We start from the raw sequence: 27524 nt of genomic DNA, 5'->3' as shown, positions 1-27524 counted from the left end.
ATTAATTAAAAGAAATTATTTTAATTTTTGTTGCACAAATAAACACTCACTTATAACATGCATAGTGTCTCACTTATTGACTTTAAAACAAATATACAATGGAATGACAAAATTACACAATACATTTGGAAATTTGCTGGTTATGATAAATTAAATTTATGAAATAAAAATTGTTCGAAGAGCTAAAAGAAAATTCAATCGTTAAATATTTCGTAGAGACCATACAGGGAGTTTATATTGACTCTTATAGAAGCAGATAGAGCAAAAAGTAAAACAAATAAAATAATTATAACAGGAATAATTTACTCTATATGGTTTCTGTCAGACCACTAATACCGAAACCTTTAGAATTAGAGACAGATCGAGGGCGAGACCATTCTGCAATTTTGGCATTAGGGACATCTGAAATACCCTCCAATATAGTTTTGGGTGATTAAACTTCAAATTAGGACACCTGGGGTGCAATTTTCAGGTGGCTACTAAGGTCCACTTTTACCTTTAATTATCCGACATAGCCTCAGGCAAACTAGCCATATATAAATAGTCAAGACAAGTGACGCTGCTCATCTTTTTCCTGTTTATAGAAACAGTGGTTTAGCGGAATCCATCGTTCACAGCGATGAAAGGAGCGAATACATTTTTGGTAGCCAAATGCTTTATTAAATTATAGTCCATAAATTTCGTAGTATCTAAGTTGAAAAACGTATCTATGAAATAAACCTGGAATATTTTTAAAGTTAGAAGTACAGTATAAAGTTTCTAAAATGCATGAAAACTGGCTTTGTTTGTGCCTACGACACATAGCGAATGGAAAATTATGACTAATTATTTTCAGTAATCGGTTATCTTTCATTTGTTCCTTGCAATATAATTTTTAAGTGAATAAGATTAAAACAACTTGGTGTTATGTGAAATTTTCCTTTGGTGTCGCAAAGCTATACAGCGAGGTTCACGAAGAGGAGACTCAGCCGCCGAACCGGAGCAGCAGCATAAAGGCTCCCTGCAGGTGTGTGATGGTGAGGACCTCAGGCTGCTGTCGACTCTGTCTCTTTTCTGTCTCCTGTTGCTTGTACCTCTCTGACTCTCCATCTGACTTGACGCAACAGGTCGTCGTTCATCTCTCGTACAGTCCAGCCTGTGGGCACATGACATGTGAGCACCTACACTGGTCCACACCACGATGGACTGACTGGCCTGATACACGTAGTCAGTCTGCTATCATCCAAAACCTTTTGTGGATACTTATGCGTCATAAATCTCAAGAGTTGTTACTCTTTGGTCAATAAATACCATTCCCACCAACTTGCTTTACTCAAGGTAAAGTTGACTTTATCATTTCCACATGAAAAGATAATCGTGTTGTGTTTTTTGTAAGTTGTTTGACAATTAGCATAGCACGTTGGTATGTTGAGCTATATTTTCCATTTTATGGAAAATAAATTACCTTCTAATTCAAGACGATATTCTTTGCGGGTTAGGTTACTGACCTCAATGACGGCCATGAGGCAGCGGTCCAGGACAGGTCTAAAGGGGCGTCATGTGGATGGGCCGCCATGCCAGGACTGATGCTCTCCCGTCGAGGGAGTATAAGGGGTTCCGTCCGCCCCAATGAATCTCTCCGCTATCTTTAGTTGCTGGTAGCGTCCTGCGTCGAGGTGAGCTTGTCTGCCATAACCCCAGATAATATTAAATTGTTGGCAAAAATGATTGATGGTGTTTGTGTAAAAGCTGAGCTATAGATTAACTGAATGTGATCGAACATCTGGAGAGTTAAGAGCAAATATAGTGTCTTGGCTAAGAGACTTACTATCTTACAGGCTTACAGTCAGATCAACCTACTTTTTTCACGGAACTTTTGGGTATTGTTGCAAAAGTGCTGGTGTATTGAAAGTGAGAATTTGTAAGGTTCCCAGAAAACTCTAATCTCCCTACTAAAACAGTGACTTCTACTTTTGTCAACCGCCTGTTGTTGTCCGGACATTTACTGATGGAACGTGCATCAGTTGGCCCAGCTCTTGAACAACTGTGAATTTGACTTGCTGAAAAAATTTTTTGAACTCTATTCCATACGGTTGCATCGTTATCCTGTGTTTAAAGGTAGAGAATATACAATATATATTTTGTAGAGAGCTAAATTATTTTGATATTAAGAATATTTCCTATGTAGAGTAAGTCCATTACATATACTATTCAGGTATGTACTAAGACACGTAGACACTACCTATCTGCATATGATAAGGTCCTGCATTGTCTCGGCACGGGGTGGGTACTTGGGCAGCGTGAAGGCGGTGAGGTTGCCACGATAGGCAGACCCGAATATGAGGGCGACATCAGCCACGAAGCCACCAGTACACGGCTGGAGACACCGTGGGCAGCCGTCGTGGCAAGTTCTGTCTAACAGCATCCCTGTAACATCCTGCACCACCGTTCCTGTGGTGGCATATCCCCACCATCCTCCATTCACCAACACGAATAATCTGCACAATAACAGACAAGTTTCAGTATTAACAACAATTTATCCTCGTATTTACTTATTTCGAGTTTTTGGTCCTCAGTAACTGCCAGTTTAGCTCCCTGTCATTTATTGGTCTTTTGATGTATACCAGTTCAGATTGCACTGTTGACCTCTGGTGTAGTGCATAGCACATTGTTGCCTGGCAATTAAGAGTAGTGAGGTGTTATTTTTGTCTTTTTTCACCGTTTGTTTTTCTTCGCCGTTCATGGCAGCGAAAATGGTTAACCAGTGCGGTTGGGGAACTGTCTGGTCTTCCTGGGCTATCCCTTTACAATGACCTGCACTATGTGATTGTTATGATTTCTACAGCCCTCCCTCTTAAATTCTCGCCCAGCTGTCCCCTGAGACGGTACTGTACATCTGTTTCTTGAGGAAGTGTCTAGGTGAAGTGGCATTCTGGATTATCCAATTAGTAAAATTAGTTTCTAAATTCATGTGTTATGATAAATGAAAATTTCATCTCCGAATTTTTTGCAATCAATATGTAAAGTAATTTTACAATTCTTATTTTACATCGCCTCGTTTTGAATGCCAGAAAACGATGTAACGAAATACTGTAGGTATTTTGCACATACTATCGTACGTTTATAAGATATAATGTACATCATCATACTATGTTGCAGTGAAGCGTAAATTTTTCTTAAAGGACAAATTAATTCTGTGTTACAGGACACAGTAATACAGAATTAAAATTTGTGCCGGCATTAGCATTACGTAACTCACCAGCAGCAGGGACCACAGGGGTGAGCAGCAGCGCCAGCAGGACGGCCGCCCACACCAGGTCAGTGAGGAGGGTAGTAGAGCGACTGCCACTGTGATACCCGGTTGGGCACATACTGAAGAAAGGGACTCGTACTCGTACACCCATGAGTAGTCGTAGCGTTCAAGACGTCCAGGTAACACGTTGTGGAGCACAGTGGCCATGAAGGACACTTCGTTCCTCTACACGCTGTGTAACCTGCAGCCATAATATTAGCTAATGATACCATGACCAGCATCTATGTATTAGGGTTGTACACTGAGTTTTGGTGTGTTTTTATTAGATATCATGTGTTATGAGGATCTGGATGTGGTGAAATGTGAGACAAGTGTCATACAGTCTAGGCGTGAGTGTACAAAAGGTTATAGCATTGCGTAGGATAGGGTTGGTCTGAATGAGTGGTGCGGATGATGGCTGAGGTTGGGGTGTTGTGCGTGGATATGGCAAGTTTCAGTGTGGCAGGTAATACGTGCCGGTTTAATTCTCTTGCTCACCTCTGCCCACGAGGTGGTGGGCACGACGTTGATAGTACAAAGTTTAGTGGAGTCCGCAATTGATTTTAACAAGAAAGTAGTCGGTGCCAGGTACTGTTTGCCATCAGGTCCAGCCGTCCCAGTATGGTGGGAAACGCAGGGCAGTCACGTTGACCTCGTACCATAGAAGCTAGGGTAATATCGTTCTCGTTTATATGTTAACTACTTGAAAGCGTCACCACTCCTTAAAACTATAACGAAACAACATTTTGCTCGTAACAAAGATATATTGATAAACTGTACATCGCATACTCGACAGTGTGTTGAGCTACTGAGAACCCGGTTGTGAATAAATCTCCTAGACTTTGTTTCTCTAAGATTATACCAGTAGCAGCTCTGACCTACATCATCTCAAGCTTGGGATAGTCAGTAATCCGTCCGTAATAGATTAATTTTGCCGATTAATTTTGGATAGTCATCAAGCATCATTATTCTCAGACAAGACAACCTTTGAATTCTATCTATATGTGATATGATTTATTTGTATATTATTAACTGCCAATAAAAATCTTAAAAATTTCAAGAGCTTCTTGTGATTAAGCTGTAGTTATATGTGTACAGTATATAGTTCAACTTCAAGGGTTATTACAAGATTACTTTGAGAACTTAGGAGGGAAGAGTGAACGGCCCTCTCTACGACAAGGCCGGTTTTTGGTGTCCAGGAAGCAACTTCCACCTACCTGAGCACCCTCTGGGGTGTATAGCAGGTGGGTGTACACGCTGACCCTGTTCATGGTGGAGGTAAACATTATAATACTACTCAGGAAGTGTGCATGATGATTTTTCTTAGTAAAATGATCATCAGTATATGAAGATACTTGACCTGTGTGGTGACTATTAGATGGTTTTTTTAGATATTGTTCTAACGACATTATAATATTATTACCTACACAAAGTTAGCACTAAAGGAAAGAACCGTGTATTACCGGGTGTGGCGCCAATTTTATACAAGGAGGCTGGCCATGAGTTGTTTATATATACTGTACCTGAGGTTGGGTGGTGTATGTCGCTGGGTTGAACAGATGGTGTTCATCATGGAGAAGGTCCAGTGGGAGGACAGGAGGAGTGCTGGCCTGTGGGAGTGGGAGGCTGGTGAGCCACCAGCAGCCAGGAGGCGAATCTCTGAGGGACCACTCGGCGAAGGTGGCGAGGAAGACCGGGTCGTGACTCACCACCACCACCCGCACTCCGAGACCCCATCCTCACCTGTGACACATTGTACACTGTTAACTCGTGGCGTTAACTTCCGCATGGTTATTTAGATATACAGTACCTCACTGTCAAACCAGTTATAATAGAATGACGGATGACCTGAATATGTTTTAGTCTTAATATATATGAAGTGTAGTCAGGGCTAAGATAGTCAGTAAAAATAGGTTTTCATATAACAACATTATGGAAATATAATAAATGTTTTTTTTTCCAAGACGTCTTCATTTAAAGAGAACTTTCTTGCAGCCCAGAATTGGTGTGAAGATGGTTGGTCACAGACACAGAAGTACCGTTCCGTAGGTAGGAAGTTCAGTTGCTGACTCTCTCGTGCTGTCAGGAATCAGCTAAATAAATCTGGTTTATTCCACAGACTGATCAAGCGGATCTCTGTTAGAACGAGCGCCATATATGGATGGTTGGAGGTCTGGTTTAGCTGAGAGAAAGATGAGCCATGTTATTTCTTTAGAGTATGTTGATTGGTTTGCTTATAGAGGTTAGTGGAATAGGTAGGAGAGTGACCAACTTGTGAATTCAGGGGGTAAATTGAAGTCCCTGTAAAATGGTCTACCTATGGAACCTGGTGGAGATGGAGGTGACCTACTTCCCGACCCTGGTGGAGCTGATGGGAGATTGACCTACCTCTATAGTCAGGTGGACCAGGTGGGGGGTGGGGGGTGACCTACCTGTCGAGCCTGGGGGCCAGGTGGAGAATAACCTATACTTACCTGTTGATCTGGTGGCGGAGGTGGGAGAGTGGCCTCCTCTGCATCAGGTGGGCCAGGTGGGAGAGTGGCCGACTTGTCGAACCTGAAGTGGAAGAGTGGCCTACCTCTCAGTCAGGTGGATCAGGTGGGAGTGACCTACCTCTCGAACCTGGGGGCAGGTGGGAGGTGGCACCTCTCGGTCAGGTGGGCCAGGTGGGGAGAGTGACTTGCCGCTCGAGCCTGGTGCAGCAGGTGGGAGAGTGGAAAACCTCTCGAGTCAGGTGGGCCAGGTGGGAGAGTGGCCTCCTCGAACCTGGGGGCAGGTGGGAGGTGGCTACCTCTCGAGTCAGGTGGGTCAGGTGGGAAGTGACCTACCTCTCGAGCCTGGTGGAGCAGTGGCGGAGTGACCTACCTCTCGAGCCTGGTGGAGCAGGTGGCGAGTGACCTACCTGTCGAGCCTGGTGGAGCAGGTGGCTGAATGACCTACTTGTCGAGCCTGGTGGAGAGTGACCTACCTCTCGAGCCTGGTGGAGCAGGTGGCTAAGTGACCCACTTGTCGAGCCTGGTGGAGGTAGGAGAGTGACCCACCTTCGAAGCCTGGTGGAGCAGGTGGCTGTGTGACCTACCTCTCGAGCCTGGTGGAAGAGGTGGCTGAGTGACCTACCTGTCGAGCCTGGTGGAAGAGGTGGCTGAGTGACCCACCTGTCGAGCCTGGTGGAGCAGGTGGCTGAGTGACCTACCTGTCGAGCCTGGTGGAGCAGGTGGCTGAGTGACCTACCTGTCGAGCCTGGTGGAACAGATAGGAGAGTGACCTACCTGTCGAGCCTGGTGGAGCAGGTGGGAGAGCAGCACCAGGGTCTCGTTAGCGTCCTGGTCGTCCACCACCACCTCGAACACCCCCACACTCCAGGGGCTCCCTCGTACTACACTCTCCTCCTGAGATAGTGTAGGAAGTCTTAACCACATGATAAATGTAATACAAAAGACGTAAACCAGATAAACACAGTTATATCTAGATATATCAAAATAATTTATTCTGTAGAACCTTGTAATTTTCAGATTTTGTAGAATCAAACTATTCCAGAAGATACACGTTCGCTACAAAAGGATGTTTTATAGTACTGACAGGTGAAGAAACGCATTTGAAACCAGAAAAAACACACATAAGAGATTATTATTTTTATATAAGAACATACCACAAGTGGAGGCTATTTAAAGATATACACCAGGTGGAGGGTATATACAGTATGAACATATAACAGGTGAAGGCTACATAAGAACATACTATAGGTGGAGTCTACATAAGAACATACTACAGATGAATGCTACATAAGAACATACAGCAGTTGGAGGTTAATTAAGAACACATAGCAGGTGGAGGTTCATAATAACATATAGCAGGTGGAGGCTACCTTAGAATATACAGCAGGTTAAGACGACATAAGAACATACAGCAGGTGGAGCCTACATAAGAACATACAACAGGTGGAGGCTACCTAAGAACATACTACAGGTGGAGGCTACCTAAAAATATACGGCAGGTGGAGGCTACATGAGAGCACAGAGAAAGTGGAGGCTACATAACATACAGCAGGTGGAGGCTACATAACATACAGCAGGTGGAGGCTACATAACATACAGCCGGTGGAGGCTATATAACATACAGCAGGTGGAGTCTACATAAGAGCATACAGCAGGTGGGGCCTACATAACATACAGCAGGTGGAGGCTACATAACATACAGCAGGTGGAGGCTACATAACATACAGCAGGAGGAGGCTACTTAACATACAGCAGGTGGAGCAGCTACATAGCAGCTATACAGCAGGTGGAGTAGCAGGTGGGCTACATAACATACAGCAGGTGGGCTACAACATACAGCAGGTGGAGGCACATTAGAACATAGAGCAGTGGAGCCTACATAACATACAGCAGGTGGGGGCTATAAACATACAGCAGGTGGAGGCTACATAACATACAGCAGGTGGAGGCTACATAAGCATACAGCAGTGGAGGCTACTAACATACAGCAGGTGGAGGCTACATTAGAACATAGAGCAGGTGGAGCCTACATAACATGGCAGCAGGTGGGGGCTATATAACATACAGCAGGTGGAGGCTACATAACATACACCAGGTGGATACATAACATACAGCTACACAACATACAGCAGGTGGGCTTCATTGGGAACATACAGCAGGTGGAGGCTACATAAGAGCATACAGCGCAGCAGTGGAGGCTAACATACAGCAGGTGGAGCCTACATACATACACCAGGTGGAGGATGCATAACATACAGCAGGTGGAGGCTACATAACATACAGCAGGTGTACAACATACAGCAGGTGGACAGCAGTGGGCTACATAACATACAGCAGGTGGAGGCTACTACACAACATACAGCAGGTGGAGGCTACATAACATACAGCAGGTGGAGCGCAGGTGGAGGCTACATAACATACAGCAGGTGGAGGCTACACATACAGCATAAAGAGGCTACACTGGAGGCTTCAGAACATACAGCAGGTGAGGCTACATAACATACAGCAGGTGGAGGCGCATACAGCAGGTGGAGGCTACATAACATACATGGGCAGGTGGAGGCTACATAACCATACAGCAGGTGGAGGCTACATAACATACAGCAGGTGGAGCAACATACAGCAGGTCACATACAGCAGGTGGAGGCTACATAACATGCAGCAGGTGGGCAGCATATACACACAGGAGGCTACATAACATACAGCTGGCAGGCTACATAACATACAGCAGGTGGAGGCTATAACATACAGCAGGTGGAGGCTACATAACATACAGCAGGTGGAGGCTACATAACATACAGCAGGTGGAGGCTACATAACATACAGCAGGTGGAGGCTACATAACATACAGCAGGTGGAGGCTACATAACAACAAACATCACCTTGAGGATGGTGGAGGGTGAGGTGGTGCCATCTGTCAGGAGGATGAGGGAGCAGGTCGGCCGAGACACCGCCTCCAGCACGGCGCCCACAGCACCACCAGCGACTGACAACTCTCCTGCCACTAACTCAAACGGGTTGATTAAAAATCATTTATTTCATTGATTCTCCATAAGATCGCAAATGATTTTATTAAAAAAGGTGTGGGTAGATATAAAAATTCTGGCCAGATTGACTCTGCATCGTAATTTGTTTTATTGGGATCCTATCCAGTATGTTTTTTTTTATATACATAATATAGAAATTCGCTTGTGGAGAAACAAGTCAAATTCAATAATATGACAATACGAGTACAAATGAGTTTGATCCATATACTGTACAGTGTACAAGTACAGGAGATATCCTGGTACAGTAGAAGGTTGCTTACCAAACAAGGGGCATCACGTATAGTACCTGAGTGTGGAGGCAGTGGGAGGACGGTGTTGACGGCGAGGCTCACCATCATCAGTATTATTTTCCCTGTGTTGATGTTGCTCAAGCTGTCACCGAGCATTATCTGGAATCACACAGAGAACACACAGTCGATCAGTGGTGGCCATTCTGTCTCTTAACAGTGGGCCCGTATTCAGTATAAGCCGGTGGAGATCTGTGATGTCATTATATATATATATATATATATATATATATATATATATATATATATATATATATATATATATATATATATATATATATATATATTATATCTGTTGCAGTTTTCATTATAAAAGTAAGTCATTTTCCTTAAACTGCTCATCTATACAATACTAATGTTTTGTACGTCATCTTCATATGATCATCTTCTACTTCATTCCATTATTCATGTTCACCTTAACAGGGTTGATCTTTAAACTGGAGCTCAGGAAATAAAAGTTTTCAAATTTTTTAGCAACACACATCGTCTCTCTTTTGTAATGGTTATGAATGTAAGATAACCTGAGGGAAGAAGAGGGGCAGCGTCTTGATGAACGCAGCAAAATACAGCATTGAGACAAGAATATATATGGGATGACGCAACACATAGTCACGTATATACATGGCAAGGCAGTGGTGGATATCATGGCACAACACAGCAATCACTCAAGGCATAACACAACAATCACTTAGGAATAAACATTGCATGACGAAGCAGCCAGTCACTCTAGTGTGCAAAAAGGTACACCAATCGGTTAGATAGACGTATAACATGACATATCAGTCAGGTGTGCTAAACGCCGCAACACTCGATCAATTGAGTACCCAACATGATGCAGAAATCAGTCGGTTATGTGTGAACCGTGCAGGACAAGTGTCCCCATAAAGGAAACACTCTAACTCCGACAACCACATTTACTAACCCTTACACTAACCTCGCACTCAAAACCACTGTAAACACCACTGTACAATAATAATAGCTAAAATGAGGAGCAGGACTTACACTTGTGGAGATGTGTGTTGAGTGACCTGCACCACGACCCTCCCCTTACTGTCTCATACACTCATGCTACACTCTTATTTATGTGGCGTAACCAGCACACACACACGGATGACTTCCTGAGTGATTGTGTTGCCACCGCGATCCGTTTCTTTCGACAAAATATTATGTCCCTGTAATTTATTATATCTTATCCTGCCAAAGACAACGCTTGGGTGAAGCGCTGTGTGACTGACGTTGCTGCGGGTAATCACAACTTGTCGGTGGTATTTGCTGTTATGATGTAATAATGTACTTTAAATATAAAGATTATCTTAAGTGTAAAACAAACTTTAAATATGAAACAAATGTTAAGTGTAATTCAAATTACTTACAAAAGCAGTTATGACAGCATATGAAAAATAAATTGATCATAAAAATAATAATCTGGTCAACAACAAATATAACCTAACCTTTAAGTAATTGCGTATGGCACATACGCCACTTTATATACCTGTTAATATTATACTTGGTGGAAGATTATGAAAATTCACAATTTTTTAAGAAAATAACTTTGTAATTGAAATCACCATTTATATATAAGGAATTATTAAATTTATTTAAAAAACAAACAAAGCAAATTCAACATGTATGGAATAAGAGAAATTACTGTACATCACTTTACAAAATATGGCAGAATAAAAAATATGTACTAGATTAACAACATAAAGTCTTAATAATTAATTTAAGAATTATTTAGAATCTTTGGTGCACAAATAAACACTCACTTATAACATGCATAGTGTCTCACTTATTGAGTCTTAAAACAAATACACAATGGAATGACAAAATTACACAATTCATTTGGAAATTTGCTGGTTATGATAAATTAAATTTATGAAATTAAAAATTGTTCGAAGAGCTAAAGAAAATTCAATCGTTAAATATTTCGTAGAGACCATACAGGGAGTTTTATATTGACTCTTATAGAAGCAGATAGAGCAAAAAGTAAAACAAATAAAAAATAAATAATAACAGGAATAATTTACTCAATATGGTTTCTGTCGAGACCACTAATACCGAAACCTTTAGAATTAGAGACAGATCGAGGGCGAGACCATTCGCAATTTTGGCTCTTGGGACATCTGAAATTACCCTCCAATATAGTTTTGGGTGATTAAACTTCAAATTAGGACACCCTGGGGGTGCAATTTTCAGGTGGCTACTAAGGTCCACTTTTACCTTTAATTATCCCGACATAGCCTCAGGCAAACTAGCCATATATAAATAGTCAAGACAAGTGACGCTACTAATCTTTTTCCTGTTATAGAAACAGTGGTTTAGCCGGAATCCATCGTTCACAGCGATGAAAGGAGCAGATACATTTTTTGGTAGCCAAATACTTTATTAAATTATGGTCCATAAATTCCCGAAGTATTTTAAGTGTGTGAAACGTATTTTTTAAATAAACCTGGAATATCTTTAAAGTTAGAAGTATAAATTTTCTAGAAATGCACTGAAAACTGGCTTAGTTAGTATTATTGCCTATGACACATAGCGAATGAAAAATTATGACAATAATTATTTTCAGTAATCGGTTATCTTTCATTTACTCATATTACAATATAATTTTAAGTGGTTAAGATTAAAACAACTTGAGTGTTATTAATAATTTTCCTGTGGTGTCGCAAAAGCTATACGGTGAGGAATTCCACGAAGAAGGAGACTCCAGCCAAACCGAGGCCCAGGAGCAGCAGCATAAAGGCTCCCTGCAGGTGTGTGATGGTGAGGGACCTCAGGCTGCTGTCTGACTCTGTCTCTTTTTCTGTCTCCTGTTGCTTGTACCTCCTGCGACTCTCCATCTGAGCTTTACGCAACAGGTCGTCGTTCCATCTCTCGTACAGTCCAGCCTGTGGAGCACATGACATATGAGCACCTACATTGGTCCCACACCACGATGGACTGACTGGCCTGATACACGTAGTCAGTCTTCTATCATCCAAAACCTTTCTGTGGATACTTATGCGTCACACAGTGACTTTGAACACCTTCAAAGAGATCTAGATACCTTACATGAGTGGTCAGTAGACTGGCAAATGAATTTTAATACTGATAAATGCAAGGTACTACAGATAGGGAAGACGAATACAAACGTTAAGTATAAACTAGGTAACACGGAAATAGAAAACTCAGTTTGTGAAAAAGATCTAGGTGTATTTGTTACCAACGACTTGAAACCTAGAAAACAATGTATTAGCGTTCGCAACAAGGCAAACAGGATTCTTGGGTTCATATCTAGGTCTGTGAGTAACAGAACTGCTGACGTTATCTTGAAACTTTACCTAGCATTAGTGAGGCCACACATGGATTATGCGGTTCAGTTCTGGTGTCCTTATTATAGAATGGACATAGATTCTTTGGAGAGAGTACAAAGAAGAATGACAAAAATGATCCATAATATTAGAAACCTTCCATATGAAGAAAGACTGAAAAGCTTAGTTACATTCATTAGAGAGGCGTAGAGTTAGGGGAGATATGATAGAGGTGTACAAGTGGGTAAGTGGGATTAACAAGGGTAAAATGGAAGATGTTCTGAAGCTCAGTAATAACGAAATAACTAGAACAAATGGCTTTAAATTAGATAAATTCCGATTCAGAAAGGATATAGGCAAGCACTGGTTTGGTAATAGAGTTGTGGATATGTGGAATAGGCTACCGAGAGTGCTATAGTAGGATCGGGGACGCTAGGGAGCTTCAAGACGAAGTTGGATAGGCACATGGAAGTGCTGGGATGGGTGTGAAAGGGATCTGCCCTGTATGGGCCAGTCGGCCTCCTGCAGTATCCCACTTTCTTATGTTCTTATGTTCTTATAAACCTCAAGAGTTGTTACTCTTTGGTCAATAAATACCATTATCACCAACTTGCTTACTCAAGGTAAAGTTGACTTTATGATTTCCACATGAAAAGATAATCCTGTTTTGTTTTTGTAAGTTGTTTGACAATTAGCATATAACTTACGAAGTGCAGTAAAAAGTCATTATAAAGGGAAGCACGTTGGTATGTTGAGCTATACTTTCCATTTTATGGAGAATAAATTACCTTCTAATTCACGATATTCTTTACTGATTAGGTTACTGACCTCAATGACGGCCATGAGGCAGCGGTCCAGGACAGGTCTAAAGGGAGCGTCATGGGGGATGGGCCAGGCGGCTTGGCCAGGAATGATGCTCTCCTGGCCGAGGTATAACTTGGGGGTTCCGTCCGCCCCAATGAATCTCTCCGCTATCTTTAGTTGCTGGTAGCGTCCTGCGTCGAGGTGAGCTTGTCTGCCATAACCCCAAATAATATTAAATAGTTGGTAAAAATGATTTATGGTGTTTGTGTAAAAGCTGAGCTTTACCCTAACTGTGATTGTGATCAAACATCTGGATAAGAGTGAATGTAGTGTCATTATGATGTACGAATTATAAATCTCGGTTAAAACTAACACCTACTTTTTTCAAGGAAGTTTGTTGGTATTATTGTAAAGTGTTAGTGTATTGCAGTGAGAATTTGTAAGGTTTTCCAGACAACTCTAATCTCCCTATAAAAAATAGTGACTTACTTTTTGTCAACCGCCTGTTGTTGTCCGACATTTACTGATGGAACGATATGCATCAGTTGGCCCAGTCTCTTGAACAACTGTGAATTTGACTTGCTGAAAAAATTTTTGAACTCTATTCCATACGGTGGCATCGTTATCCTGTGTTTAAGGTAGAGAATATACAATTTATATTTCGTGAAAGCTAAATTATTTTGACATTAAAGAATAGTTCTTTATGTAGAGTAAGTCCATTACATATATTATTCAGGTATGTACTAAGACACGTGAACACTACCTATCTGCAGTATTGACAAGCTCCTGGATTGTCTCGGCACGAGGTGGGTACTTGGGCAGCGTGAGGAAGGCGGTGAGGTTGCCACGATAGGCAGACCCGAATATGACAGCGAACATCAGCCACGAAGCCACCAGTACACGGCTGGAGATGACTGTGGGCAGCCGTCGTGGCAAGTTCTGTCCTAACAGCATCCCTGTAACATCCTGCACCACCTTTCCTGTGGCTACCCTGTCCCCACCATCCCTCCATTCACCAACACGAATAATCTGCAATAATAACAAGTTTCAGTATTAACACCAACATTACCCTCGTTTCACTACATTTGGAGTTATTTGGTCCTCATTAACTGCCAGTTTGGCTCCCGTTCATTTATTGGTCTATTGATGTATATCAGATTGCACTGGTGACCTGTGGTGTAGTGCATAGCATTTTGCCTAGCAATTTAGAGTACTGAGGTGTTATTTTTGGCTTTTTTCTGTATTTGCCTTTCTCTTCGCCATTCATGGTAAAGGATAATGGTTAACCAGTGCGGTTGGGGAACTGTCTGGTCTTCCTGGGCTATCCGTTTACAATGACTTACACAGGCATCTATCTTACTATGTGATTTATATGATGTCTACAGCTGTCCCATGAGGACGAGGTACTGTACATCTGTTTCTTGAGGAAGTGTCTAGATGAAGTGGTATTCTGGATTATACAATTATTAAAATGAGTTTCTAAATTCATGTGTTATGATAATGAAAATTTCATCTCCGAATATTTATGCAATCAATATGTAGAGTAATTTTACAATTCTTATTTTACATCACCTCGTTTTGAATGCCAGAAAACGATGTAACCAAATACTGTAGGTATTTTGCACATACTATCGTACGTTTATAAGATATAATGTACATCATACTATGTTGCAGTGAAGCGTAAATTTTCTTAAATGTCAAATTTACTTCTGTGTTACAGGACATAGTAATACAAAATTACATTTTTTTTATATATATTAGTATTACGTAACTCACCAACAGCAGGACCACAGGGGTGATCAGCAGCGCCAGCAGGACAGCCGCCCACACCATGTCAGTGAGCGGGTAGTACAGCGACTGCCACTGTGGCTTGATACCCGGTTGGGCCATACTGAAGTCAAGGGACCCGTACTCGTACACCCATGAGTAGTCGTAGCGTTCAAGACGTTCTGGTAACACGGTGTGGAAGACAGTGGCCATGAAGGACACTCGTTCCTCTACACGCTGTGTAACCTGCAGCCATACTGTTGTTAATTACATCATAAACCAGCATTTATGTATTAGGGTTGTGCACTGAGTTTTGGTATGTTTTATTAGATGCGTTATGAGGATTTGGAGAGATATGATGCTAGTGAAATTCAGTCCAGTCGTGAGTTTACAAAAGGAGGTTATGGCATTGGGTAGGATACGTTGGTCTGAATGCGTGGTGCGGTGTGGGTTTGGATGAAAGCAGAGGCTGCAGTTGTTGTATTGCGTGGATATGACAAGTTGTAGCGGTTTCAGGTAGTAAACGGCTGATTTAGCGCCTTTCCCTTGCTCACCTCTGCCCACGAGGTGGTGGGCACGACGTTGATAGTAAAGTTGAGGGAGTCCGCAATTGATTTTAACAAGAAGTAGTCGGTGCCAGAGTACTGTTTAATGCCATCAGGTCCCTCCAATTCGTTCCAGTATGGCGGGTAAGGCAGGGCAGTCACGTTGACCTCAACACCATAGAAGCTGAGGGTAATAACGTTCTCGTTTTATATGTTAACTACTTGAAAGCGTCATCACTCCTTAAAACTATAACGAAACAACATTTTGCTCGTAACAAAGATATATTGATAAACTATCATAACTTAACCTGAGTTTGTACGTCGCCTACTCGACAGTGTGTGAGCTATGATACCCGGAGTGTGAATAGTAACTCCTAGACTCTGTGTTTCTCTAAAATAATACCAGTAGCAGCAGCTCTGACCTACATCATCTAACTGAGGCTCGGGATAGTCAGTAATCCGTCTGTAACAAAAATAATTTTCACGGATTAATTCTCGATACTCATCAAGATCATCATTATTCTCAAGTGATGAAAAACAATCTTGGAATTATAGCTATATGTGATATGATTTATTTGGATATTATAAACTGCCAATAAAAATGTTAAATTTTCAAGAGCCATTGTGATTAAGCTGTAGGGATGTGTGTACAGTATATATGTCAACTTCAAGGGATGTTATTACAAGATTACTTTGAGAACTTAGGAGGGAAGAGTGAACGGCCCTCTCTTACGACGAAGCCGCGTCTTGGTGTCCAGGAAGCAACTCTCACCACCTTAGCTCCCTCCGGGGTGTATGGCAGGTGGGTGTACACGCTGACCCTGTCCCTGGTGGAGGTAAATATTATATATTACTCAAGAAGTGTGTGTGTTGATTTTTCTCGATTAAATGATCATAAATGGACAAAGATGATGGACACTTGTGGTGACTGTAAAGGATGGCCTCTTTACATGTACTTCAACTCTGTACAAATTCATCGACCACCCAATTACAGATGATTTATTATCGACTGTGTAAATAATTAATGGTACAAGATTAGAGACTAGTAGAGGTAAAATGTATTCTTGGTTGAGGCACAAAGTATGTATTCGGAGTGGCCATGTTTGGAAATGTTAATGGAAATGGATGAACTCTACTCTAGGTTGAGCATTGTGTAGATTACCTGAGGTTGGGTGGTGTGTCCTCTAATTTGAACAAGATGGTGTTAATTTTGTATATTACCTGAGGTTGGGTGGCGTGTCCTCCAGGTTGATCAAGATGGTGGTCATTGTGTATATTACCTGAGGTTGGGTGGTGTGTCCTCCAGGTTGAGCAAGATGGTGTTCATCATGGAGAAGGTCCAGTGGGAGGACAGGAGGGCGTGGAGCTGTGGGAGTGGGAGGCTGGTGACCACCAGCAGCTTGGTGGCCCACACCAGGAGGCGACCCTTGACGGACCACTCGGCGAAGGTGGCGAGGAAGACCGGGTCGTGACACACCACCACCACCCGCACACACCGAGACTTGAGCCTCACCTGTGACAAGACAGGGTTATGACCTATATGTTTCTAATTGTTATTACGCAGCAAATGTAATCACCGTTAAGATAATTGGTATAAATTAGTTTTTAGATGGTAACCTAATTTTTTTTAATTATATATATATCTAAATATATATTATAAGCAGTCCAGAATTGGCGTAAAGATGATTACTCACAGGCTCAGCAGTACAGACTCAGTAGGTAGGAAATTCAGGGGCCAGAGACTCTCATGCTGTCTGGAATCAGTTAAATAAATCTGGTGCATTCCACAGACTGATCCAACGGATCTCTGATAGAACGAGTGCCATTTGTGGATCTATTGATGGTTTGGTCTAGGTGAGAGATGGACGAGCCATTTATGTTTATTCCACCGTTTGACCTTTTTTTCTTGAGGAGGCTGGTGGAATAATTCGGGTAGTGACCTTCTTGTAGATCCCATTTGAGCAGAGGCTAAGTGAGCATCCTGCTTAGTGCGATGGAAAGCCTATCAATCTTACAGGGAAGTGACTTGCTTATTGTGATGGTGTATTATCCCCTATCTAACAAACAGTTATACCTAAATAAATGTGGGTTACATACATTAGGTTTTTATAATTATATCACCACGGTAATATTCCTGTGAGCCGTGATTAGTCATCAATTGGACATGTGACAGTGTACTCCCACTGTGCCCTCACACCTTGACCGCAGAGTCATCAATTGAGTAGCCGGCTATCGCCAGTTCGTCTCCCACCTCTGAGCCAATGAGACGTGAAGCTCGTTATACTTAAGCTTCGTCCCTTATTTATGCTCACAGCTCAAAGCGATGATTACGGTGATATCCTAGTTATAGTGCAATATTTTATTTTCTTAATAAATGGAGAAAAGACTATTTGGGTATAAAACGTAACCCATAAACATTTGTAAATGTTGCTTCCAGTTCACCTCTAATTAGTGATTCCACAGGTAACCGGAAACTGCAACAGTGGGAAGAAAGTAACTTTCTAATGCATTAGCTTGGAGCTGGTGAGAGAGTTACCCAATTGTTGATCCAAATGAAGCAGGTGGCAGAGTGACCTACCTGTCGAGCCTGGCGAAGGAAGCGGGAGAAGATCGCCTGCGTCACATTACCGTCCTTGCCGTCTACCTCCACCTTGAAACACCCCACCCCCCAAGGGCTTCCTCGTACTACACTCTCCACCTGAGACGTAGATGGCTCTTATAACCATTTGATATTCATAACAGTGGCCAGATATAGTCATAGCTAGATACAACAACATAACTAACTAAAAATAAGATGCAGTTGTTCGTGACTGCACATTTAGTATTTCAAGATGAAGAAATGCCTTTGTAAATTTTTTAAAACGAAGGAAAACATAACGTAAGTTTGAAGGATAATTGGAAGCTACTCAAGAACATAAAGCAAGTGGAGGCTGCGTCAGAACATACAGCAGGTGGAGGCTACGTCAGAACATACAGCAGGTGGAGGCTACATGAGATCATGCAGCAGGTGGAGGCTACATAAGAACATACAGCAGGTGGAGGCTACGTCTGAACATACAGCAGGTGGAGGCTACATGAGAACATGCAGCAGGGGGAGGCTACATAAGAACATGCAGCAGGTGGACGCTGCTTAAGAACATACAGCAGGTGGAGGGTACATAAGAACATACAGCAAGTGGAGGCTACATAACATACAACAGGTGGAGGCGACATAGAAACAAACAGCAAGTGGAGGCGACATAGAAACATACAGCAAGTGGAAGCTACATAAGAACATACAGCAGGTGGAGGCTACATAGGAACATACAAAAGGAGGAGGCTACATAAGAACATATAGCAGGTGGAGGCTACATAAGAACAAACAGCAGGTGGAGGCTACATAAGAACAAACAGGAGGTGGAGGCTACATAAGAACATACAGCAAGTGGAGGCTACATAACATACAACAGGTGGAGGCTACATAGAACATATAGCAGTGGAGGCTACATAGGAACATACAGCAACATAAGAACATAAAAACAGGTGGAGGCTACATGAGAACAAACAGCAGGTGGAGGCTACATAAGAACATACAACAGGTGGAGGCTATATAAGAACATACAGGAAGTGGAGGCTACATAAGAACATACAGCAGGTGGAGGTTACATAAGAACATACAACAGGTGGAGACTACATAAGAACATACAGGAAGTGGAGGCTACATAAGAACATACAACAGGTGGAGGTTACATAAGAACATACAACAGGTGGAGACTACATAAGAACATACAGCAGGTGGAGGTTACATAAGAACATACAACAGGTGGAGGCTACATAAGAACAAACAGGAGGTGGAGGCTACATAAGAACATACAGCAAGTGGAGGCTACATAACATACAACAGGTGGAGGCTACATAAGAACATATAGCAGGTGGAGGCTACATAGGAACATACAGCAAGTGGAGGCTACATAAGAACATAAAAACAGGTGGAGGCTAAATTGGAACATACAGAATGAAGAGGCTACATAAGAACAAACAGCAGGTGGAGGCTACATTAGAGAGGCTACATAAAACATACAGCAGGTGGATGCTACATAAGAATATACAGCAGGTGGAGGTTACATAGAACATACAACAGGTGGAGGCTACATAAGAACATACAGCAGGTGGAGGCTACATAAGAACATACAACAGGTGGAGGCTACTTAAGAACATACAGCAGGTGGAGGCTACATAAGAACATACAACAGGTTGAGGCGACTTAAGAACACACAGCAGGTGGAGGCTACATAAGAACATACAACAAGTGGAAGCTACTTAAGAACATACAGCAGGTGGAGGCTACATAAGAACATACAGCAGGTTGAGGCGACTTAAGAATATACAGCAGATGGAGGCTACATAACAACATACAACAGGTGGAGGCTACTTAAGAACATACAGCAGGTGGAGGCTACATAAGAACATACAACAGGTTGAGGCGACTTAAGAACATACAGCAGGTGGAGGCTACATAAGAACATACAACAAGTGGAGGCTACTTAAGAACATACAGCAGGTGGAGGCTACATAAGAACATACAGCAGGTTGAGGCGACTTAAGAACATACAGCAGATGGAGGCTACATAACAACATACAACAGGTGGAGGCTACTTAAGAACATACAGCAGGTGGAGGCTACATAAGAACAACACAGCAGGTGGAGCTACATCAGAACATAGAGCAGGTGGAGGCTACATAAGAACATACAGCAGGTGGAGACTACATAAGAACATGCAGCAGGTGGAGGCTACATAAGAACATACAGCAGGTGGAGGCTACATAAGAACATACAGCAGGTGGAGGCTACATAAGAACATGCAGCAGGTGGAGGCTACATAAGAACATACAGCAGGTGGAGGCTACATAAGAACATACAGCAGGTGGAGGCTACATCAGAACATATAGCAGGTGGAGGCTACATAAGAACATACAGCAAGTGGAGGCTACATAAGAACAAACAGCAGGTGGAGGCTACATAAGAACATACAGCAAGTGGAGGCTACATAAGAACATACAGCAGGTGGAGGCTACATCAGAACATATAGCAGGTGGAGGCTACATAAGAACATACAGCAAGTGGGGCTACATAAGAACATAAAGCAGGTGGAGGCTACATAATAACAAACATTACCTTGAGGATGGTGGAGGGTGAGGTGGTGCCATCTGTGAGGAGGATGAGGGAGCAGGTGGGCTGAGACACCGCCTCCAGGACGGCGCCAACACCACCACCTGCGACTGACAACAACTCTCCTACAACTGACCCAGATACGATGAGTGATAATTTAGCGGTTCAGTGTAAGAATGCAAACATTGTTAATTTGGATCTAATTATACTTTATGATGAAAATGTGAGTAGGTATGTACACTGACTTCACATCGTAAAAAACTTTTTCATCGAGATTTTAGTCACTGTCTTAAATATATATATAAATATATATATATATATATATATATATATATATATATATATATATATATATATATATATATATATATATATATATATATATATATATATATATATATATATATATATATATATATAGAGTTACATAAGAGGTACATGTCCCATATACAAGTGCCTGATATCCTGGTACAGTATAAGGTTGTTTACCAAACTCGGGTCATTACGTATAGTACCTGAGTGTGGAGGCAGCGGGAGGACGGTGTTGACGGCGAGGCTCACCATCATCAGTATTATTTTCCCTGTGTTGATGTTGCTCAAGCTGTCACCGAGCATTATCTGGAATCACACAGAGAACACACAGTAGGTCAGTGGTGGCCATTCTGTCTCCTGACCGTTGGCCCGAGTTCAGTATATGCAGGTGGAGATCTGTGATGTCACACACACACACACACACACACACACACACACACACACACACACACTTTTTTATATATGACGATTTTTCTAAATCGGGATATCATTTTATTTTTGTATCACTTTTTATAAATTATTTTGTAAATGGTAAAACTGTTTGTTTCATTTAACACGTTGTTTGCCATCATAAAAGAACCAAAATATACAGTAAAAAGGTTTGGGAAGGTTGACCTAATTTAGGTTACGTATGCCGCTAGTCATTTATATGTACTCTATTGTGATTATCTACAAGATCGTGTATGTGCCGTCAGAAGTTTAAAAAATAAGAAATACATAAAAGTTATCGCTAACTGCAATTATCCCTGTTTAGTGTGGAGCGTATATATATATATATATATATATATATATATATATATATATATATATATATATATATATATATATATATATATATATATATATATATATATATATATATATATATATATATACTATTTTTAGGTCGTTGATTATATATATATATATATATATATATATATATATATATATATATATATATATATATATATATATATATATACCATGTTCTCAATTGTGATGTGTAAATTCTATATCTGTTGCTCATCTATGCAATACTAATGTTTTGTTCGTCATCTTCATATTACCATCTTCTACTTCATTCCATTATTCATGTTCACCTTCGTGTAACAGGGTTGATCTTTAAACTGTGGAACTGTGGAGTTCAGGAAATAAAGTTTTTCACCTCTCTGAGCAACATAGATCGTCCCTCTCTTGTAATGGTTATGAATGTAAGATAACCCGAGGGCAGAAGAGGGATAGCGTGGGGTGACGCAGGGGTAACACAGCGAGCAGTTATGAAGGAAGACAGCAGAATGAAGGAATTAGTCAGTCAGGTGTGCCGCACGCAGGGCAGGTGTCCCACTAAGGGCTGACCCACGGGATACACACCTACTCCAACTATCACATTTTCTCTCAATCAACACTAATACTAAACTAACACTTGCAACCACTGTAAACACCACTGAAAAACACTATCGCTAAATACACAACCTCTAAGGTGAGGAGCAGCACTTACACTTGTTGAGTGAGTTGTGTGTTGTCACCACCACGACCCGCTGCTTCCCATTATACGTGGCCTCACGAACAACACAGTGCAGATGACCTCCTTGGTTATTGAACGCTGTTGTGGGGGTTATGGCGAATGTGGAACATAATTGTCTAATATTATTTACAAAACCGTGTTAATGGGTGCAATGAAGGGTGCACAGGTCATTTGCATGACCCTCTAGGATGCTATAATGTTAGTGACCTTATTTACTAAGTATGTTTATTCTAGGTGAATTCCTGACACAGTAAATCACTCACACATCTACCTCTTATGTAGCATTACAGAACTAATCTTAACACATAAGAAAATAATTTATTTGTTTGTTACACTGATACCACCTGATGCCATTACAGCTGGCTTATTAACGCCGATGAGAATAGTTGTGTATCTACCTGTATACAGTATGTCTTGATTCCATGTTAGTAAGTTTTAATGTATGTACTCTGTCTGTAGATAGCCCACGTTTATATAAGGAGTACAGTCAATATGTTGACAGAGGCGATTGCATTGATTTACATGTGTGTATCTAAGTCTTTATGGATTTATATGTTTCTAAGTGTTCTTGTATATACTATTTGGGTGTTGTTAATCAATGTAAGTAAAGTTCTGCATTGTATGATCTCACTGGCGGCGACGTAGTACAAGATGGAAAATTTTTATGGGATATGTCTCTTATTACTCTGCTTTATAAATCTTTTAGGCCAGCAGTTTACTGAGATCAATAATGAGTAACGCAACCGACTCACGTCAGCAACCATGACCAGCAAAGATAGTGATGGGCTGTGGTAGTAATGGTTGGGTGGTGATGGGTGGGTGATGCTGGGTGGGTGGTGATGGGTGGGTGGTGCTGAGTGGGTGATGCTGGGTGGGTGGTGCTGAGTGGGTTATGCTGGGTGGGTGGTGCTGGGTGAGTGGTGCTGGGTGGGTGGTGTTGGGTGGGTGGTGCTGGTGGTGATGCTGGGTGGTGGTGTTGGGTGGGTGGTTAGTTGGGTGATGCTGGGTGGGTGGTGATGGGTGGGTGGTGCTGAGTGGGTGATGCTGGGTGGGTGGTGATGGGTGGGTGGTGCTGGAGTGGGAGATGCTGGGTGGGTGGTGTTGGGTGGGTGGTGCTAGTTGGGTGGTGCTGGGTGGGTGGTGATGGGTGGGTGGTGCTGAGTGGGTGGTGAGTGGGTGGGTGGGTGCTGGCTGTGTGGTGCTGGTTGTGTGGTGGTAGTTGTGTGGTGCTGGGTGAGTGCTGGATGGTGGAATTTGGTAGGTGGTGTTGAGTGGGTGGTGCTGGGTGGGTGGTGTTGGGTGGGTGGCATTGGGTGGCTGATATTAAGTGGGTGGTGCTCGGTAAAGTGTTGGGTAGGTGGATTGGTGTTGGGTGGTATTGGTATGGGTGGTATTAGGTGGGTGGTACTAGGTGGGTGGTGTTGATTAGAGTGGTACTGGGTGGGTGGGATTGGTGGGTGGTATTGGTGGGTGGTATTGGTGGGTGGTATTGATTGGGTGGCATTGTGTGGGTGGTATTGTGGGTGGTATTGTATGGGTGGTACTGGGTGGGTGGTATTGAATTAGAGTACTGGGTGGGTGGTATTGGGTGGGTGATGTTGGGTGGGTGATGTTGGTGGGCGGTACTAGGTGGGTGATAGTGGGTGGGTGGTATTGGTGGGTGATATTGGGTAGATGGTGTTGGGTGGGTGGTGCTGGGTGGGTGGTGCAGGGTGGGTTGTGCTGGGTGGGTGGTGCTGGGTGGGTGGTGCTGGGTGGGTGGGGTGGGTTAGTGGTGCTGGGTGGGTGAAACTGGATGGGTGGTACTGGGTGGGTGGTGCTAAGTAGGTGGTGGTGGGTGGGTGAAATTGGATGGAGTGGTACTGGGTGGGTAGTGTTGGGTGGGTGGGTTTGGGTTGGGTGGTGCTAGGTGGACGGTGCTGGATGGGTGGTGCTGGGTGGGTGGTGCTGGGTGGGTGGTGCTGGGTGGGTGAAATTGAATGGGTGGTGCTGGGTGGGTGGTACTGAGTGGGTTTTGTTGGGTGGTTGTAGGTGGTGAGTCGCAAGTGATAGATAACAGGTGGGTGCTGGGTGCTTAGTGGCAAGAGGTGAACAGTAGGTGGTGGATGACAAGTGGTGGTGGTAGATGATATTTACTGGTTGTCGGTAGTGGGGTGGTGAGATACAGTTATGGGTATGGGTGGTAAAAGGTACTGCACGTGGCTTTGATGGGTGGTGGGTGATGATGGGTTATATGTAGCAGATGGTGGTAGGTGGTAGATGAAGGATGTTACAGCATATGGTGTTTGAAGGGTGATGGGTAATGGGAGGTAAACATTGACTAGTAGGTGGTGGGTGGTTGGTAGACAGCACACCTAGAAATCACTTATGTGTACAACTTGGAACAGCAGTCGTTCCTTTAGCACACGACACAACAGTCTGTCTAGTGAGCAGCAAGGCGCAGATATCAGTCATTTGGGCACACTACGCCTCAATCAGTCAGGTGTGCAGCACCCTGGACAGGTGCTTCACTAAGGGCTGACCCACGGGATACACACCATCTCCAACAACCACATTTACTCTCACTCAATACCAACACTCACAACCACTGTAAACACCACTGAAAAACACTCGTCGCTAAATACACAACCTCTAAGGCGAGGAGCAGCACTTACACTTGTGGAGATGTTGAGTGAGTTGTGTCACCACCACGACCCGCTCCTTACTGCCTCACACACGCATTTCACCCTCTTATATATGTTACTTCCCCAACAATATGCACTTATGACCTCGGTGATTGGGTTCCCACTACGAACTGGTTATTACTGTGACAATACCCTCGGAATCGATTGCGTTTTTCATGTGAAAAACAAAGCACTTCTTTGAGGTGTTGACTGATGGGACACCTCTGCGTTGTAATATCAAATTTTTCTTAACTGTAACAAGCCTCATGTAAATCTTAAATGAGATATACATATTAAATGTCATAGGATTTACTTACAAAAGTAATCATAATAGTAGATGGATTATTTATTAACTTAAATGTAATAATTTAGTCAATTGTAAAAATAGCACCAATTTAAGATAACCTTTAAGAGAGTAATTACATGAAGAGGTGTCATACGCCACGCAGTGTCTGTTTCTCTGGAATATCTAAAGGAGGTGAAACTTACCTCATAAATTGAAGAGTCCAGTCATAAATAAATTTACTAATGAATATAATAAAAGTGTGTGTGTGTGTGTGTGTGTGTGTGTGTGTGTAAATAATAATAATAATAATAATAATGTGTGTGTGTGTGTGTAATAATAGTGGGTGTGTGTGTGTGTGTGTGTGTGTGTGTGTGTGTGTGTGTGTGTGTGCCCTTGGACAGGTGTAGGTGGAGGAGCACAGTGACCTGTGGAGGGTGGAGGAGGGGTACAGTAACATGGAGGTGGGGGGTACGTGACCTGGGTGGAGGGGGTACAATGCTTTCAGGTGGAGAACTGCAGTAACCTGGAGTGGAGGGGCACAGTGACCTGGAGAGTGGAGGTGCAGTGACCTGGAGGTGGAGAGGTACAGTGACAGCACCAGGTGGAGGCCTGCAGTGACCTGCCTGGAGGTGGAGAGTACAGTGACCTGGAGAGGTGGAGGTACAGTGACCTATAGAAGTGGAGGGTACAGTAACCTGGAGGTGGAAAAGTACAGTAACCTGGAAGTGGAGGGGATAAAAGTAATCTATGGAGGTGGAGGGGTACCTGCAGTGACCTGGGCGAAGGGGTACAATAACCTGGAGGTGGAGGGAACAGTGACCTGGGTGGATGGGTACAGTAACCTGGAAGTGGGGCGGATGGTGGCAGGTGGAGGGGTACAGTAACCTGGAGGTGGAGGGGCATAGTGATCTGGAGGTGGAGGGGCACAGTGATCTGGAGGTAGAGGGGTACAGTGATCTGGAGGTGGAGGGGTACAGTAATCTGGAGGTGGAGGGGTACAGTGACCTGGAGGTGGAGAGGCACAGTGATCTGGAGAGGTGGAAGGCACAGTGATTTTGGGAGTGGAGGGCACAGTGATCTGGAGGTGGAGGGGCACAGTGATCTGCAGGTGGAGGGGTACAGTGATCTGGAGGTGGAGGTGCAGTGATCTGGAGGTGGAGGTACAGTAACCTGGAGGTGGAGGTGCAGTAGCCTGGAGGCGGAGGCTGCAGTGATCTGGAGGTGGAGGGTACAGTGACCTGGAGGTGGAGGTACAGTGACCTGGAGGTGGAGGCACAGTGATCTGGAGGTGGAGGTGCAGTGACCTGGAGGTGGAAAGGGTGCAGTGGAGCCTGTGGAGGTGGAGAGGGGGCACAGTGATCTGGAGGTGGAGGGGGCACAGTGATTTGGAGGTGGAAGTGCAGTGATTTGGAGGTGGAGGGTACAGTGACCTCCTCGAGGAGGGAGGGTACAGTAACCTGGAGGTGGAGGGGGTACAGTGACCTACCAGAGTGGAAGGGTACAGTGACCTGGAGGTGGAAGGAGTACAGTGACCTGGAGGTGGAGGGTACCTGCAGTGACCTGAAGGTGGAAGGGGTACAGTGACCCTAGAGGTGGAGGAGTACAGTGACCTGGAGGTGGAGGGGAGTAGAGTGACCTGGAGGTGGACGGGTACAGTGACCTGGAGGTGGAAGGTACAGTGACCTAGGGGTGGAGGGTACAGTGACCTGGAGGTAGAGGGGGTACAGTGACCTGGAGGTGGAGGTACAGTGACCTGGAAGTGGAAGGGGAACAGTGACCTGGAGGTGGAGGCGGGGTACAGTAACATGGAGATGGAGGGGTACAGTGACATGGAGGTGGAGGGGCACAGTGACCTGGAGGTGGAGGGGCACAGTGATCTGGAGGTGGAGGGGCGCCGTGATCTGGAGGTGGAGGGTCACAGTGACCTGGAGGTGGAGGGGTACAGTGACTGGAGGTGGAAGGGGTACAGTGACCTGTAGGTGGAAGGGGTACAGTAACCTGGAGGTAGAGGGAATATAGTGACCTGGATGACATTATAATCTGGAGATAACCTATTTAATGATTTAATGAGGTGACAGGTCAAATCTCCCCCACAACAAAT

At 43.4% G+C, this 27524-nt stretch overlaps 1 protein-coding gene across 1 annotated transcript in view; it reads right to left on the bottom strand.

Moving 5' to 3' along the window:
* Nucleotides 1–25150, bottom strand: part of LOC121872581 (ionotropic receptor 93a-like) — a 61805-nt gene extending 36655 nt beyond the window's left edge. Inside the window, exons 1-6 of the mRNA XM_042375413.1 lie at nt 25129–25150; nt 21171–21273; nt 20662–20786; nt 18085–18204; nt 16787–17019; nt 16199–16333 (exon numbers count right to left, since the gene is read on the bottom strand). Of these exons, the coding sequence (XP_042231347.1) occupies nt 16199–16333; nt 16787–17019; nt 18085–18204; nt 20662–20786; nt 21171–21270 (713 nt within the window). The 5' untranslated portion in view covers nt 21271–21273; nt 25129–25150. The remainder of the gene's footprint in view (nt 1–16198; nt 16334–16786; nt 17020–18084; nt 18205–20661; nt 20787–21170; nt 21274–25128) is intronic.
* Nucleotides 25151–27524: the final 2374 nt, after the last annotated feature.

Source organism: Homarus americanus, unplaced genomic scaffold, assembly GCF_018991925.1.
Source record: "Homarus americanus isolate GMGI-L3 unplaced genomic scaffold, GMGI_Hamer_2.0 scaffold39155, whole genome shotgun sequence".
Lineage (NCBI taxonomy): Eukaryota > Metazoa > Arthropoda > Malacostraca > Decapoda > Nephropidae > Homarus > Homarus americanus.
The sequence above is the reverse complement of the archived record's forward strand: the minus strand, read 5'-3'. Positions and strand labels throughout refer to the sequence as shown.